This window comes from Macaca mulatta, chromosome 14, assembly GCF_049350105.2.
Source record: "Macaca mulatta isolate MMU2019108-1 chromosome 14, T2T-MMU8v2.0, whole genome shotgun sequence".
NCBI lineage: Eukaryota > Metazoa > Chordata > Mammalia > Primates > Cercopithecidae > Macaca > Macaca mulatta.
Window position 1 is genome coordinate 1,366,837 of NC_133419.1, and position 16,957 is coordinate 1,383,793.

The 16,957-nt window shown below is 58.6% G+C and overlaps 1 protein-coding gene across 5 annotated transcripts in view; it reads right to left on the bottom strand.

The window, feature by feature from the left end:
- Nucleotides 1-1,001: 1,001 nt before the first annotated feature.
- The window catches only part of MOB2 (MOB kinase activator 2), a 72,099-nt gene continuing 56,143 nt past the window's right edge, over nucleotides 1,002-16,957 (bottom strand). For 4 of the 5 annotated variants that reach the window (XM_015113322.3, XM_077961662.1, XM_077961660.1 and 1 more), the window contains exons 2-5: nucleotides 13,112-13,272; nucleotides 12,782-12,875; nucleotides 2,822-2,946; nucleotides 1,002-2,035 (exon numbers count right to left, since the gene is read on the bottom strand). In XM_015113322.3, coding sequence (XP_014968808.1) covers nucleotides 1,719-2,035; nucleotides 2,822-2,946; nucleotides 12,782-12,875; nucleotides 13,112-13,272 — 697 coding nt within the window. In that variant the 3' untranslated portion in view covers nucleotides 1,002-1,718. The remainder of the gene's footprint in view (nucleotides 2,036-2,821; nucleotides 2,947-12,781; nucleotides 12,876-13,111; nucleotides 13,273-16,957) is intronic. The other variant, XM_015113323.3, reaches the window with a different exon arrangement.

The following is a 16,957-nucleotide window of genomic DNA, read 5'->3' on the forward strand; positions in this document are numbered from 1 at the left end:
GTGTCCTGGGGCCTCCACTCTGGGGGTCCACGCAGAGCATCAGGGGACAAGGGCAGGTGGCACCCAGCAGGCCTCCCTCTGGGAACTGGGTTTGGCTCCAGGCACTGACTCACTGTGTGGCCCAGAGTCACAGTCAAGTGTGGGCCCTCGTGGGGAGGTGGTGGGCGTGGATGTCGGAGCAGATGCCGCCAGCTGACTCCAGCCATGTTGAGAAACCCAGAGGCTGTCAGTTCTTGAAGTGGGAGGCAGAGACAGGGCAGGGGAAGGGACTCTGACCTGCAGCTTGGTCCCTGGGAAAGCCAAGAACGGGCCTGTTGGCCACAGGTGCACCACGCAGGCTGAGCCCGAGGCCAGGGGAGCACCATGACCTGGACAGGCCCCACTAGCTAAGCAGGGGGCGGGGGGCTGCATGAGGTCACTGTGCAGCAGGTGCCACTGGCAGGGACCCAGAGTCCTGAGGTCTGTACCAACTAGGCCCTGACCCGGGAAGCCCCCTCTTCCCACTTCTCAGCCCACTCAGGTCCCGATAAGCCCCAGGCTTCAGTTTAGGGCCCCTCTCCCTGCAGCACGTGCCTACCCACTCCCAGGCTGAGGACACAAACCTGCTTGCCCCTGGGCCACACTGTCCCGGCCAGGAAGGGCCCCTGCGGCAGAGCCACTGTTTCGGGCTGGCTGGCCCAGAGCCCTTCGGAGAAGATGTTCCCAGCTGACTGCAGCCACATTTGAGGGTCCTCGCCACCAGCATGGGGAGAGGCAGGTGGCTGAGGTGGCTGGGGAGGGCAAGTGACACGGGGTTTGTGCTTCCCCCACGGCACCTGCAGGCTGGCTGTGGACCCTCACAGGCAGTGAGGGGCGAGTCTGCTCTGACCCCCACTCTCGGGGCAGCCTCCGAGGTGCCTGTTCCTGAGGCTGCCCACCAAGGAAGTGGCCGGGCTGCCCACAGTGTGTGTGTGTGGGGGGCGGGGGGGGGGGAACCGAGACGCTGAGACGCACACAGGCTCTGACCTGAGAGAATTCTTTTTATTACGAGTGAACAGATGAACTAAGGTAAGCGGGTCTCAGCCTTCTGCTGGTGCAGCATCTCCACGCAGGGCCTCAGCCCCGTCCTGGCCTTGCCTGAGGACTGCACCATAGGCGTTCCCTGGGCATGGAGGAGGCAGCAGGAAGGGGCGACAGGAGCAGGTGCAGGGCACCCCACACCACAGGCCTCCCCCACCTCTGAGCTGCCAACAGCCAAGACTCCTGGCAAGGCCAGGAGAGGAGGGGGTGAGAGGGAAGGAGGGGTCTCTGTGAAAGCAAGCCCCACCCCCAAAGCAGAGCAGAGACCCAAGTCGGCAAATCACACCCTCCTGGGGGAGACGCCCCCACCAAGTTCCTCCTTTGAGGCCAGCAGCACCCGAGGGAGGGCAGGGGCTGCACGGAGACCAGAGAAAGGAAAACCCCACAGAAGAAAACTCAAAGCTTCAGTCCACGCGTGTCTGCTGAACGAGCGAACGGGCCCAAAGGCTCTTCTCTACAAACGGCACGCATCCATCCGACAGGGGGCCGCAGGACGTGGCCGGGGCTGTCTGCGTCTGTGCAGCCCACGCCAGCGCAGCCCGGGGCCCTCTCAGACCTCACCACACGCGTGCCAAGCACATGTGTGCACACGCAGATGCAGGAGAGGACACACACCACCGTCTTTTTGCACACGTGCGCCCCTGTCCAGCCCGGGTGGCTCATCTCTCCTTCACGTGGTTCTGTGCTCCCGGGCCCCCGCTGCCGGCCCCATCCCCGCTGCCCCCACTGTGGACCCCGCCGGCCCCGCTGCATAGCACCTCGGTGAGGTCGTCCATGATGGCGGTCTCTTTGGGGTCCAGCAGGTTGAACTCCCGAGCAAAGAGGATGAAGTGGACGTAGAGCGTGTTCAAGTGTCCGTGCAGCTCCAGGGCCAGCGTCTCCTTGAAGTGGGCCCAGTAGATGTGCGCCAGCACGTGGAACAGGTGTCTGCAGATCTTCCGCACCAGGGACTCAAAGGAGCTGGGGAATTCTCTGCCTGGGGGAGGCCACTGTGTCACAAGCTGCAGATGTCCCTTGGCCCCAACAGAGGCCAGGCCCCTGGCACCCATCCTGGTGGGTCGGGTGCCTGCCACCCACATCCTGACCCTGCCACCCTCGGGGCTACGAAGTCCCAACAGCAATAGCTTCTGCCCACCAGCAGGCACCACAGGGACTTGCCAACCCCAGGTCCGGGCTGCTGAGACCCCCCTGTGAGCTCAGGCTCCGGAGGCTGCACCTGCCCTGAGGGCTGGGCGCTCGCTGGGCCATCCTGGCCACCTCCTCAGGGAGGGGCCTGTGACTGGGCACTTGGGCCCCCGTGTCTCCCTGATGGACACCTGGGGCCCTCTCTCGGGCCAGGATGGAGGTGGCAATGGTGGCACAGGCCTCTTCTGTTGTCCCCTGCTGTCCCTCTGGCAGCACGGGAGTGGCGTGGAGCCCCACCACATCCCACCAAAATCCGGACACAGGCTCCGCAGCTGATCCCCAGCCCAAGCCCCCACAAGGTGGACGGTGGTCTCTGCGTGAGCGGCACAGACCAAGAAGGGCCCAGAGCAGCGGCATGGCCCAGAGGGCCAGGGAGATGGCCCTCGACCCTGGCCGGGCTGACTCCTGCCCAAGGCTCCGGCCTCACCTCACAGCCCAGGGGACTCCATGCTAAGCAGGGGCTGGGGTGGTGCAGCTGCCGCCCTCCATGCCTCTGCCCCTCGCAGCACAGAGGTTTGGTCCTGAATGCTCCCTGCACCCCCGCGAGGATGACCGCCCAGTGCTGGGGGAGACGAACCGTATTTTGTGGGGAACACGTCCTCATCCGTCACCAGCTTCTGCACGGAGCTCATGACGAAGTCAACGTACTGCGGGGCCGTGCACTTGACCTTCTTCCCCCGCTCATCATACCAGTAGTACTGTCTGTGGGGACAGAGACACGGTCAGGGCATGTGCCTGCTGCACACCCACCCAGCCAGCGAGTCCCTCCTGCTCAGGTCATCTGCAGGCAGAGGCAGCGCCAGCAGCAGAGGTGTGGCGGACTCAGGCGTCTCCCTCCTCGGGCAGACACACTGTCCCCGCCGTCTGCGGGGACCACACTGCACTCCATGGAGGGGTCTGCCTGAGCTGACTTAGAACGACGCCAGGATCATGCCGGGGACCCTGCCAGTCACACGGCTGTACACGCGTGTGATTAAATGAAAGGGATCATCTTCATTTTCTCCACTTCTAAATGGCTTCAGTTGTATTCATTCACACAAATGTGTGCTGCTGTTTTTCTGCTGCATTAAGCACAGAGGCTCCTTCTCTGCCCAGGAAGCTGTGCTGTGGCTCGTGAGCCAGGCCCCACCCTTTGGGAGCGCCCCGCTCTGACTGCTAGAAGCCAAGTCCCTCTCCCGGGAAACCAGGCAGTGCAGTGGCCTCTGTGGCACCTGCAGTCCACAGACTGGCCAGGACAGGGACCGGCCCCGGAAGGCCCACCCCGAGGCCTCCTCTTGCCCCGGTACACAGGGCCGCCTGTCATGTCAGACTCGTGGCCCCTGAGCAGGCTGGAGCATCCTAGGGACATGGACACCCTGGGTTTGCCTCTTACTGTTGGGTACAACCATGACAACAAGGGTGTGCTCTAGTTCATAAGGTGATACCCAGCCCCTAACACCCTTCCAGCCCCAGCACACAACCAAGACCCAGGGCACCCACCTGGTGGCCACCACCCCTCTCCCCCTGCCATGGTGCTGGGCCTCAGTCCTCCAAGGCCATGCCTACAGCGGCTGCCCCCGCAGGCCTGAACCAGAGCATCTGGGGCCAATTCCCACCCACAGGCAGTGGAGAGTGCTGCGTTGGGAGTGCTTACACCTGAGACACAGCGGCTGCCCCCGCAGGCCTGAACCAGGGCATACTGGGCCGATGCCCACCCACAGGCAGTGGAGAGTGTGGTGGGAGTGCTTACACCTGAGACACGGCCAACACTATGGGTCGGGGTTTCCTCCCCGAGAGCCAGCTCCCAGCTCACCCCAAGTGGGAATGGGCCACACAGCACAGGGCAGCACTGGCCACTGGGCAAACGCCCCTCCACACCGAGACCACAACCACCATCGCCTCCACCGCCCCAGCTAGACCGATGGGCAGCCTCCCAGTACTGGGCTCCACACGAACCGCTCCCACCCTCCTCATCCAGCCACGGTTCCTCTTGGAATGGCCCCGGGTGGGGCAGTGCCGAGAAGGATGGATCCAGGCTCCACTCCGGAGGCCGTTCGTCTCTTAGCCGGCTCCGAGCATCGTGCCCTGGGTTCCAGAGCCCACCAGGCACCTGGGGAGATGCCCCAAGGGCTGAGACGGGGGCACTGGGGGCTCGCCCGCTTCCCGCACAGCCAGAGAAGCCATCCTTGCAGCTGGACACAGGACCTCCGGTGTCTCCGGGCACCCCTCTGCTGTGTCCAAGCAGCCCCTCAGCCTGTGCACTGCAGGTACCAGGGGGGTCACCAGAGTTACCAAGAGGCTAGAGGATGACACTGCAAGCCCCGCATGCTGGCACTCCGCCCTCTGCAAGAGAAACAGCCACCAGGCCACCTCCCAGCACCACCAGGGCCCTAGGACAACCTCCTCCCAGCACCCACCTCCAGAACACAAACCAGCTCTCACGTGTGCCCCGTGTGGGGCGGAGTCGGGCCACCCGAAGGGGAAGTGTGGCCCCAAAATGGACAGGCCATGAGGAGGGGGACGCAGTGCCCACCCCTGCTTCTCAGGTGCCATCCTCACCCTGGGGCAGCTCTGCATGACCTTCGCGCCCACCTGCCCAGGCTGTAGGCCTCACCGTGGGCATCGCCACCGGGCTGTCAGACCCTCTGAGAATGCAGAGACGACAGTCCTTTCAGTATCTGCTCCTCGAGAACCATGTGGAGAACGCACATATCCCCACTGTCCCGGGGTTCCCAGATGGCGTAGCGGAGGCCCAGGCCCCTAAGGGCCAGGCTGAGGCCCACGTTTCCAGGACAAGGACCCAGCCAGCACGGCCCAGCAGTCTGTAGGAGTCAGACACTGGCTCCAGGGACCCTGACACTGCCCGCTGACATCTGACGCACCTGGCCACAGGAATACAACAGGTCTCAAAACAGTGGAGGTCAGAGATGGAAACCCTTTTCCACGACGCAAACCAACAGAAAGTAGCAACTGAGGGACACTGCAGATTGTCCCATCTGTTCTGAAAGATGGAACACCACTGTTTCCTGTACTTTTTGAATTATCAGTAAACCGTTTCTGGTATACAGTTCTATGAATTTTATCCACACATGGACTCACGCATTCAAGACCACAATCAGGACACGCAGCGGCTTACGTGGCCACTCACAGCCGTGCTGCTCTGTCCCCAGCACCCCGGGGGTGGCTCCTCAGGAATGGGCCGCAGGAAGGAATCGCACCGTGAGGGTCCTCCCGATCTGGGCTCCTCTTGCACGCAGGAGGTCCCTGGGACGCAGTCACGTGGCGGGAGTGTTGGGCGTCCACGGCTCCTCACTGCCCAGATGCTGCCCCTGCAGACGGACATGGCGTGCTCATCTATCCACCTGTGTCCCTGCCAGCAGACACAGTGCCAGGTGGCCACACCCTCGCCAGCACCAGTGTCCCGACCGGCATGTGAGCAGCCGGACGTGGGTCTGCTCCTGGCTTCAGTTTGCCTTTCTCTGATTGCCAATGACACACGATTGCCCCGGCTGCCATCCTCACACCCTCTTTGCTGAACTGTCTGCTCATTTATTTTGCTGACAGTTAACTGGACTGTTTTGTTTTCTTATTGCTGAGTTGTATGCGTTCTTTATGTATTCTGGATATCAGTCCTTCGTGGGATGTGTGATTTGCAAATGTTTTCTCTCCCAGCCTGGAGTCTGCTTCTTTCTCTTAAAAGTGTCTTGAAGCAAAAGTTCTAAATTTTGATGAAGTCCAATTCATTGGTTCTTTTCCATCAATGGATCGCATCTTTGGTGTCAATCCACGAACTCTTTGCCTAATGTCAGGTCATGAGGATTTCCTATGGTTCCTTCCAAAAGCTTTGTAGTTTTAGACGTTTGCATGAGGCATGAGGGTTAGGTCAGCGTTTGGTTTTTGACACAAATGACTGCTTTTCCCAACATTTGTTGAACAGGCTGTCCTTTCTCCCTTGAATTTATTTTGCTCTTTGTCAAAACTCTGAGGGCCCCGTTTGCGTGGGTCTATCTCCGGACTCTCCATCTCTATCGACAGTCCTCTATCTCCGCACTCTCCATCTCTGTCGACGGTCCTCTATCTCTGGACTCTCCATCTCTGTCGATGGTCCTCTATCTCCGCACTCTCCATCTCTGTCGACGGTCCTCTATCTCCGCACTCTCCATCTCTGTCGACGGTCCCCTATCTCCGGACTCTCCATCTCTGTCGACGGTCCTCTATCTCCGGACTCTCCATCTCTGTCGATGGTCCTCTATCTCCGCACTCTCCATCTCTGTCGACGGTCCTCTATCTCCGCACTCTCCATCTCTGTCGACGGTCCCCTATCTCCGGACTCTCCATCTCTGTCGACGGTCCCCTATCTCCGGACTCTCCATCTCTGTCGACGGTCCCCTATCTCCGCACTCTCCATCTCTGTCGACGGTCCCCTATCTCCGCACTCTCCATCTCTGTCGACGGTCCCCTATCTCCGCACTCTCCATCTCTGTCGACGGTCCCCTATCTCCGCACTCTCCATCTCTGTCGACGGTCCTCTATCTCCGCACTCTCCATCTCTGTCGACGGTCCTCTATCTCCGGACTCTCCATCTCTGTCGACGGTCCTCTATCTCCGGACTCTCCATCTCTGTCGACGGTCCCCTATCTCCGGACTCTCCATCTCTGTCGACGGTCCCCTATCTCCGGACTCTCCATCTCTGTCGACGGTCCTCTATCTCCGGACTCTCCATCTCTGTCGACGGTCCTCTATCTCTGGACTCCACTGTGTTCCACGTAGCTGTGTACCCCTTCCTTCAACACCGCACACTGTCTTAATTACTAGAGTTTCACAGTAAGTCTCAAAAGTGTGAGATTCCTCTAACTTATTTTTTCAAAATCACTGTAGCTATTTCAGCTAATTTGTCCCTCCATGTAAATTTTAGAACTGGTGTACACTTGAACTCTGCTGGGATTTGGATTGGAACTGCACTAAATCAACAGATCAGTTTGGGTGAAAATTTGTGTCTGCAGTCATCTTCCAGGTGATAAGTGCAGTGCATCTCTCCATTTACACAGACCTTTGATTTTTCTGCATCAGCATTTTGTAGTTTCCAGGGTGCAGATCCTGGGAATGTCTTAAGTTTATAACTAAGGATCTCATTGTTTTTGGAGCTATTACAAATGGTATTTTAAATATTAATTTCAGTTTTCAATTTCACACTGCTGATATCCAGACCTATGACTGATTTGTATGTGCTGACCTTGCCAGATTTATTATTATTATTTGCTACAATCCTTGAGGTTTTCCCAATCACACTATGTGTGCACAGGGAAACAGCAATCCCCCCGTCCACAGGGGATGCACCGCAAGACGCCAGGGCATGCCTGAAGCCAAGGAGAGCCGCAAACCAGTATATGCTGCGCTTTCTTCCTGTACATACATTACTAAGATAAAGACAGGAGAATTTGATTGGCTGACTGAGATAGGGTCTCGCTATGTTGCTAAGTTGGTCTTGAACTCCTGAAGTGATCTGCTGCCTCAGCCTCCTGAGTAGCCAGGATTACAGGTGTGAGCCACCACACCCAGGGTAACTGATAAACAGGACAATCAGCTGCAGTGAGTGGCTGGTGTAGCATCTCAGGGGGTCCCTTGCTGGCCTTCTGCAGGCTCAATGGCCACACGCTGCTGCTCCCATCCTCTCACCTCTTCCACCCACAGATCCAAGTACTCGACACGCACTGTGGCTGCCACTTTCGCAGTTTCAGGTGTCACAGCAAAATTGACCTGACTTTTTTTTCCCTCCTTCACAATTTCATGAAGAAGAGATTTGTTCTTCCCTTAGACCTTAGCAACTTCACACACAATCTTTTTCTTTCTACTCAAGAACTTTCACCTTTTCATCTTTAGGTCAAGGAAGCACTTTCTGTCTTCTCTTTGGCATATCTGAATTGCCAGCACCAGTTCCTGTGCTTTGGGCCACCTCAGGTCACAGAGAGGCGACCTGAGCACAAGCACCCTGGCACTGCAGCAGTGGATCGCTCACGGGGGCCCAGGCACAGCTGGGCCGAGGGAGGAGGACGCACACCTGGAGCAGGACGGTGGAGACCGCATCACGATGCTCAGAACCGCGTGCAGTTTAAACCTTATTGCTTATTTTGGGAATTTTCCATTTACTATTTTCAGACCACAGTTGACCATGGGTAACTGAAACTGCAGAGAAGGGGGCCTACTGTTTTATTTCTTTTCCAATTTGGATGCCTTTTATTCTTTCTTCTTACCTTATGGCACTGCCTATCTGAGGCGAGTTTTGGTGTACTGTGCTTTCCAAAGAGTTGGTCCGTTTAACCCAAACCATAGAATTAATGTGCACAGAGATTATTTTCGCAATACTTACTTCCTATCCTTTTAACATGCACTGGGTCTACAGTGATACTCCTCTTCACATCCACAGAGTTTAGTGACATTCACTCCTTTTTACTGATCATTGTATCTTCTCTCTTATCTTTGTACTTACTACAGGTTTACCAATTTTATTATCTTTCCAAGTCATCACATTTTGATTTCACTCATTTCCCCTATTGTTTTAAAAATCAATTTCACTGCTTTCTGCTCTTATTTACTTTCTTCTGCTTGATTTTGATTTATTTTGCTCTTTTTCTAGTTTAAGTTGGAAACTTCAGATTATTGAAAGTCATCTTCTTTTTCTAAGAAAGCATTTAATCCTGTAAATCCCCTCTAAGCACTGCTTATGTCTCACCAGTTCTGACGTGCTGTATCTTCCTGTGCAGTCTGTTCAAGTTTTTTTCTTGAAGCATCCTCTCGGACCCGTGGATTACTCAGAATGTGTCGGTCTGCAAGTGTCTGGAGACCTTCCTGTTCTGTTCCTCATCTCCAGTTAACTCCGCCACGGTCAGAAAGCTTACTTCGTACCGTTTCCATTTTTTAAAATTGTTAAGGGCTCTTTTGTGATATGCTCCATTGTGGTGGTTAATCTTTGTGAAGTTGAAAAGCGGGCTGTTCTGCTGTTGAGGCTGCAGTGTCTGTGTGTGTCATTTCAACACAGCCGACTGGTGGGTCATCGGGCTCCATGCTCTCGCTAACTGTCTGTGGGGCTCTATCACTGAGAGGAGGGCTGCAATGCCCGGCTATCAGGTCTCCGCGCAGTTCAGTCCGTCCGCCTGCTTTGGTGGAGAGCCCCGCTGTCTGGTGCACACACGTTTCAGGCAGGATTTCAGTTCAGTCCGTCCGCCTGCTTTGGTGGAGAGCCCCGCTGTCTGGTGCACACACGTTTCAGGCAGGATTTCAGTTCAGTCCGTCCGCCTGCTTTGGTGGAGAGCCCCGCTGTCTGGTGCACACACGTTTCAGGCAGGATTTCAGTTCAGTCAGTCCGTCTGCTTTGGTGGAGAGCCCCGCTGTCTGGTGCACACGTTTCGGGCAGGACTTCTTCTTCAGGAGCTGCTCCTTTTCTAAATAGACAGCCTTTTTGTTCCTGGTCATTTCCTTGCTCGGAGTCTCCTTTGCACTGACACGGCCACTTCCGCTTCCCTCTGAGCGTGTTTTCTCAGCACATTTTCTGTCCTCTTACTTCTAACCTGCCTGCACCACAGCGTCCAGAGTGATGCAACACACAGGATGCTTGTGCCCCACATTCCTATGTTGAAAGCTTAACCCCAGATGCGAGGGTATCTGGAGATGGGGCCTTTGGGAGCTGATGAGGTCGCAAACGCTCATGAACGGAATTGGTGGCTCCCTCACCCCGCCTTCCTTCCAGCAAGAAGGCGCTGTCTGTGGACCAGGAAAGGGGCCCTCAGCAGACACTGAATCTGGCTATCAGACCCAGTGACATGGTCAGTGCCCCCTTCCTGGTCCACAGTGGATCTTCACCTTGGACTTTCAGCCTCCAGAACTGCAAGAAATAAAATTCTGTTGCCCACAAGCCACCTAGCCTACTGTGTTTCGTGACAGCATCCCAAATGAAATACGACAAATGAGCTTCCTGTAGACACCAGAGAGTTGGTTTATTTTAAAAATCCATTCTTATAAGCTGCGCTGTGACTGGTGTGTTTACACCAGTCCCGTCTGTTGTTCTGTTAGCATTTAGGTTTTCCATTATTTGCTGTTTGTTGCCTCTGTTTCTCATTCCTTAGGGTATTTCTTCTTTCCCGCTTTCTTCTGGGCCATTGAAATGTTTTTACATTTCATTTAAATTTACCGATTCTGATTCCGACTGTGTCTCTTCACACAAGCTCTGCAAGGCCTGCTCAAAGGGCTGTAACACGCACCTTAACCCACGTGCTCTCCACGGCACCCACACGTGCGCTTCCCCTGGAGCATAGCAGCTCTCCTGCCCACAGTCCCACCGCCACCACACGCCCCGCCGCTGCCACAGCTGCCCTGGGAACGGCGCTGCAAGGGCACTGTCAGACGCTGCTCTTGTCTTCTTGCACCATCACTGGCGTCTCCACAAACACTCAGCGGGGGGAGGCTCTCCTGTCAGGAGACGGCTGCAGGGAGCCCCTGGAGCAGGTCTGCTGGCTGTGAGGGCTCTTGGTTTTGAGTGACTCTGGACACTGGCTGGATGTGGAATTCTGGGGTGACCTTTCTTTTCTCCCAGCACTGTTAAGATGTGTGGGGCTTCCTTCTTCCTTCTGGTCTCCCAGGTTTCTAACAAGCGCCACGGTCGTTCACCGCGGCATCTCTCGTCAGTACCGGACCACCATTGTCTGGCCGCTGACAGACGACGGCTGCCGAGGGTTTTTCCTTCGCCCCCAGTTCTCGGCGTTTGATTGCGTGCATCTGCAAGTGTCTGTGAGCCTTATTTGGGGTTTGCTCAGCTTCTTAAGTCTGCAGGTTTGTGTCTTTGTGTTCTCAGCCATTACGGCTGCAATGTGTTTCTGGCCCCGCCCCCTTTCTCCCCTCCCTAGGAGTCAGACATCAGACTTTCTGGGACTGCCCTACAGGCCCCAGCAGGGAGGACACACGCCTCAACCCCAGGGCCCTCACACAACCCAGGCAGACTTGCTGGTCTTTTGGGTGGCAAGTGGCCCTAAGGCCCTCTGAGAAGCCTCCATGTTTCTCTTCGTTTGAGTGGATTTCTGTCCCTTGGTTTGAAAGGATTCCTGGGAAGGCATTACGTGAAATTAATTCACACACATCTACACATCTACCACCACCGTGATGCCGGCTCCAGATGAGAAGGACCGAGAGGCACATCTAGGTGGCCTAGGCCCTCCAACGGGATGCAGGTCTGCCCAACACCACATCCTGTGCTCCTCCAAGGACCCCCTTTCCAAACAAACCCAGTACCACAGAATACACAGGAGCAGAGCCACTGGGAAGGGTGCCAGGCCCCACCTGCCCAGGAGCAGAGCCTCTGGAAAGGGTGCCAGGCCCCACCTGCCCAGGAGCAGAGCTGCTGAGCCAGCGCTTGGCCACAGGTGGCTCCAGAGCCACAGCGGACACAAGGCTCTCGTGTAGCTCTCGGGCGCTGCCCTGCCACCTCAGGACCCGTCTCCATGCCTGATCCACAGAGGCCACTGCCCTCTCACATTGAACTTGCTCCTCTCAAGGCCATAAGCACTGTCCCCATCTTCCTGGGTCATGCCTGGCTGTGACACCTCATCTTCCTGGGGAATTAAGAGAGTGGAGCCAGCTGTTGTCTGCATCTGCCCCCGTGTCACCCATAACCAAACCAAGCTGTGACCCATCAGGGCCATGAGGGCGGGGCCCAGCAGGGCTAAAGCCAAGGGGTCGCCTGCCACCTGCCTGTGCAGAAGCTCCCCGTGGCTTCTTGAAGGCAGAACTCAGCTTTGTCTGGGGACCACGTCTCCCTGTGCCAGGGCCAGGAAAGCCATGTCTGTGGGCAAGATGACTTTCAGGACGCGCTCACAACACACGTTCTGTCCCTGACCTGTGTGCACTGACGACAATGGGACATCAGGGAAAAGCTTCCGCCCTCCTCAGCCGCACACGTCCCAGGCCAAGCCCAGCAGACTCAGCCTCCTCCTGCCTGCAACCTCCAAGGCTGCCTCCAGCAACCCAGGCCTAGCAGCGCTCCCCCCCGTGCTACGCGAGTGACGCGCTCAGGGCCACTAAGGGACACCCACTTACTGAGGAAATCAGGGCGCGGTGCTTCCAGGAGAGAGCTACCGGCACCGGGCGTGTTGGACGGTCACAGAGAAGGCACCTGAGCTCCCACGAAATGAGTGGCCGAGCAAGGAGCTGTGGCCTGCCCAGCCCAGCCCTCACTGTCCCACCCAGAGCTGTCACGGTAGCCGGTGGAGAAGGGCTCTCTGCAATCTTAGGTCATTCCCTTTGGGAACGTCTCTGTCCCTAGAAACACAGCCCATCAACTCCCACCAGCTCCTGCACCTTCTGGGCCCCACTGGGGACCCGGGTGGCTGGGCCACTGGCCCCGTCTATGGCCCTCCCACAGGAAGGTGAATGCTGTGGAAGGCTTGTGCCAAGGTTTCTCAGGGTCTCCAGGTAAGCACGGAGTCTGAGAGGACAGAAGCCCGGGGCAGCGGGGACTCAGAGCCCACCGGGTCTCCCAAGAGGGAGCGGGCTGCAGCCAGGCAGCACTCACGTGTTGCACACGGCCATGGTCTGGCATGCCTCTCCTGTGCAGAACTCCGAGATGGTGCTATACTGCAGGTTGATGTGGTGGAAAAATGTCGTGGCTGGAAGAGAAGAGAAGGAGCCAGATGTGAAAAACCCCAGAGCCGAGCCGCCCGGTCCACCCTGCTTCCAGCAACAGGTGCAGGAGCTCGGCTGGGTGAGCTCTGCCTGTCCATGGCCACTCTCTCCCCACAAGGCAGGGGGCTGCTGAGCACAGCTGCGGGGGTCCTCCTTGAGGAGGGGCTTCGAGGAGGAGCGGGGAGGAGGGAAGGGGACCCCGCCCCAGGCCCCTGCGCACTGTTGCTGGCCAGCCACTCGTTAAGGTCGATCTCGCGGGGCAGCACCACCAGCTCCTTGAACTGGAAGTCGGTGATCCTGGCCTTGGTGTGCTCAGGCTCCAGGTAGGCCTTCCTCTCCTCCGCAGCAGGCTTCTTGCCATTGGGCTTGGCTTTGGACTTCCTGCCAAGAGAGGAGACATGGTGTGGTCACTGCATGCCCATCAGACCCAGGGCCTGCCCACAGGGTCACTTTTGGCCAGCGCAGGTGTAGCGGCAGCTGCCCGAGCCCATCGGGGCAACCCTGACTCCCTGCCAGGCTCCAAGGACACCAACGGGACATCAACGGTGAGGCTGCTCCGCAGAGGAGCCAGTGGAGCTGCCCTGCATGGCGCCTCCAGGGAAGAAGGGCTGGCGCTCCCACTTGCCACCACAGGCCCCTGCACAGACAGCATCTTCACCCCTCACCACCTCCTCCAACCAGGGAGGGGCCGAGGATTAGGGCCCCCATCGCCCACCTTCCAGTTTTCCAGTGCTCTTGGAAGGACGGGCGAAGCAAACCCTCTCACTCCTGGCTTCTTTTGAGTTGGCCGGCCTGCCCCTGCCCCTGGTGGCCCTGGTGAAAACATACCGCAGGCCTTGTGAAGGGCACCTGCCTTCCTGGCTGGCCTGACAGCACAGGGCCCCTGGCATCAGGCGGCAGCCTGGCCTGCAGCTCCAGTGTCCCTGTTGTCCACCAGGCCTGGGGAGGCCACAGGGTGATGGGGATGGGGGACAAAGGTCTTTGCAGCAACCTGACCTTGTCCTTATTTTTTTCCTTTCTTGTTTTGAAAAGCTGCTAATGGTTTATTTAAGAGAGAAAAATGCTCCCTGACTGCCAGGGAAATGTTTCCCTTCAGCTTCTCACAGCAGATCTTCGCCTTAAAAGGCGACCAGCGCAGGCCTCTGGGGGCAGTGCTGGAGCGGCCAGAGCCAGGCAGTGGCAGGGGCAGGGGCAGGGGCAGGGGCAGGGCCCACGGGCCCCGGCGCTCCCACTCCGCCATCCCTCCAGAGCACAGGGCGTGGGGTCTGAGGAAAAGGAGGTGTAGGTGTGGATGGACCACATGCAGCGTAGGCACTCGGGGTCCCCATGGTACAGGGGTGGGACAGACCGGGACTCGAGCTTCCGTGTAGCCTACAGCCCCTCGCCCCAGTACAGCGAGGCACCCAGACTCCACACCAGCCTCTGCCAGGCCATGCCCAGTGTGTCCACCACAGGGAAGGCTCTCCCCATGACGCTGGGCCTGGCTCTGACCAGGAGGCAGGCCTGCACCTCCCTGCCTTGAGCACTCACGGCAGACCACACCCCCCGAGGCAGCGACAGCCTGGGCTTGGCCTTCCCATTTGGAGGGGTGGGTTGCAGTGGGGGCCCAGGCTGCCAAGTGGGCTACAAGCCATCTCCCTGCTCTGTGTCTTAGGAGCTGTGTCAATAGGCAAGCTCCTGGTGGGGGTTACCTGGCGGTCATGCAGGGCTGCCAGCAGGAGCAGCTGTCAGCTCGCTCACTCTCAGGGTGTGCCCCAGGGCCCACTAAGGGAAGCTGCCCTACTGACAGTTCCTGCCCTCTCGCCAGCCTTCCAGGCCGGGGCTACCTTCCATCTCTGGTCCTCAGAGAGGGTTGGGCAGGGCGGAGCCTGGAGACCTGGCTTCCCTCTCCCAGGCTCTGGCTGTGGTCAGGAGTGACCAGCACTGGCGCCTCAGCCTCCCTGCCTCTTCCCATCCGCACCTGCTCTCCTAGCACACAGAAGAAAACTGTGCACCAGGCCCCCCAGGCTGGGCCTCCCCAAGCTGCTCCCCCAGTTTCACCCTGTCCCCAGGACCCAGGGCTGGCCGGGCCCTGGAGCTTGGTGCACTGTGAGACAAGCCTCCTGCGAGCCCACCTTCTTTGGACCTGGTCACTCATTCCAATGGGGCAGGAGGACAGGCACTGACCCAAAGGTAGTAGGACCAAGGGGATGCGCAGGACACGGCCTCTGCTCCAGGAAGGGCTATGCGGGCACCAACAGAGGGACTTCCACGGGAGAGCCCCAAACGCCTGGCAGCACCCACGTCTCCCTCACCTCAAGTGCCCTCCTTCCCAGAAGAGCAGGCTCTCAGCGAAGGCCCAGGCCCAGGCAGGAAGCAGTCACCCTGAGGCAGCCCATTGCTCGGTCCAAGCCAGCAGCAGTTGCTGAGGAAGCCTTAGAGCACAGGACACCTCTGCAGCGCCCTCCTCGTCCTTAGTCACTCTTGGCTTTGCCCAGCGGAGAAAACAGATCTCTGCTGCGCCCCCCGCAGGCTCACAGGCTCTGAAACAGGCTCTGTGCCGTCCAGGCCCAGGGGTCTGCCCAGTCACGGCCTCAGTGGCCCAGCTGCCCCTCACCCAGGGAAGTGCCGAGGCCCTGCACCCTGCTCCCAGGAGCCTGGGGGCACAGAAAGACCAAGTCCTTGGATGTGGAGGGAGGACTAAGGGAGCAGGCCCCGGCCACAGGCAGGACAGAGATGGCACTGAAGGGACCAGGGAGTGGACACTGGACCTCAGCCCACCCACAGGGCTGCTGTGACCACTTGGAAGAAGCAGAAAGGCAGATGGTGCATGCACAACCCCCAAAACAAAGTCCCTCACACTGTTCCCAGTCCAACAGGTGGGCTCTGAGTCTGGGTCCCGCCTGGCGGCACCACGCACTTGGGAGGGGCTGGGCCGGAAAGAACCACCTCACTCCTGCCTCCCACACACTCACCAGACTCACCCTCCTCCCTGCTCCAGATGCCCTGCCCTGCCTGCCACAGGGGTCTGCACCCTGCTTGTGGGCACCAGCTGCTGCTCTGCCAACTTGCCCATCTTACACCAAGCCTAGCAAATTTCTCCTGGTCCTTTAAGAGCCTGTCAAATGCCACCCTCCCCATTCTCGCCAGTGGTACCCATGATACTGTGCCAGTCAGCCTCCTTGTCACCCAGCAAGCACGTAACCGATCCCTACTGGGAAGAGAGGCAATCCCTGCTGGACACGAATTTGGTGGGCAGGGGAAGGGGCACAGGGAGACATCAGTGCTGCTGAGCTCCTGTGGAGAATGCAGACAGCCACACAGTCACCACACAGGGGGCCTCGCCCTGCCAACAGCAGGTGCACACTGCTTCACAGGCAGGGGGAGCTGGGGAGTGGGCTGGGAGCTGCCCACTCCTCGTCCACCCTGAGGGACGAGGACAGCACAACCAAGTGCCCCGCGCCTGTGCCACGAGCAATCAACTTCATTATCACAGGGACGGGACCCTGGCCAGGCCCCACGGCCCACAGGAATGGGGTGCTCCCAGGCTCAGGGACCCCCACTCACCCAGAGCGCACTTGCTGTGGAAGTCAAGAGAAGCCTGCAGATCCTGAGGTGGGTGGGCAGCAGCAGCAGGTGGCCCTCGTCTGGCACTTCCCACCACAGGTCAATGCCAAGCGGTGGGGCAGGCACCAGGGGCCCAGAAATGCAAGTCCCCAAGCCCAGGCCTGGAAAAATACGGTGACCAGGCAGGGTGTGGGGTGCAGGAGAGAAAGGCCCGCAGGCACCGCCTCCGAGGAGGGCGTGGTCCTTGGACCCCACTCAGCCTTCTGCACCAGGCCCCTCGCGCTGCTTGGTCGGGGTGAGTGTCAGTGCTGGCTGGTCCGCCCAGAGCCTGAAAGTCAAGGCTCCCAGTGACCCCTTTCCCCAAGACCCGGCCAGGCAGAGCCCCCAGCAGCCACCCAGGGCTCAGCACACCTTGCTGCCCAGGGTGCACGCCACGGGCGCCTCCCGTCACCCCAACATGCAGGGGAGGGCATCACATGCTGGGGTGCTTGGCACCACCCCCACCCCTACATTTCTGATG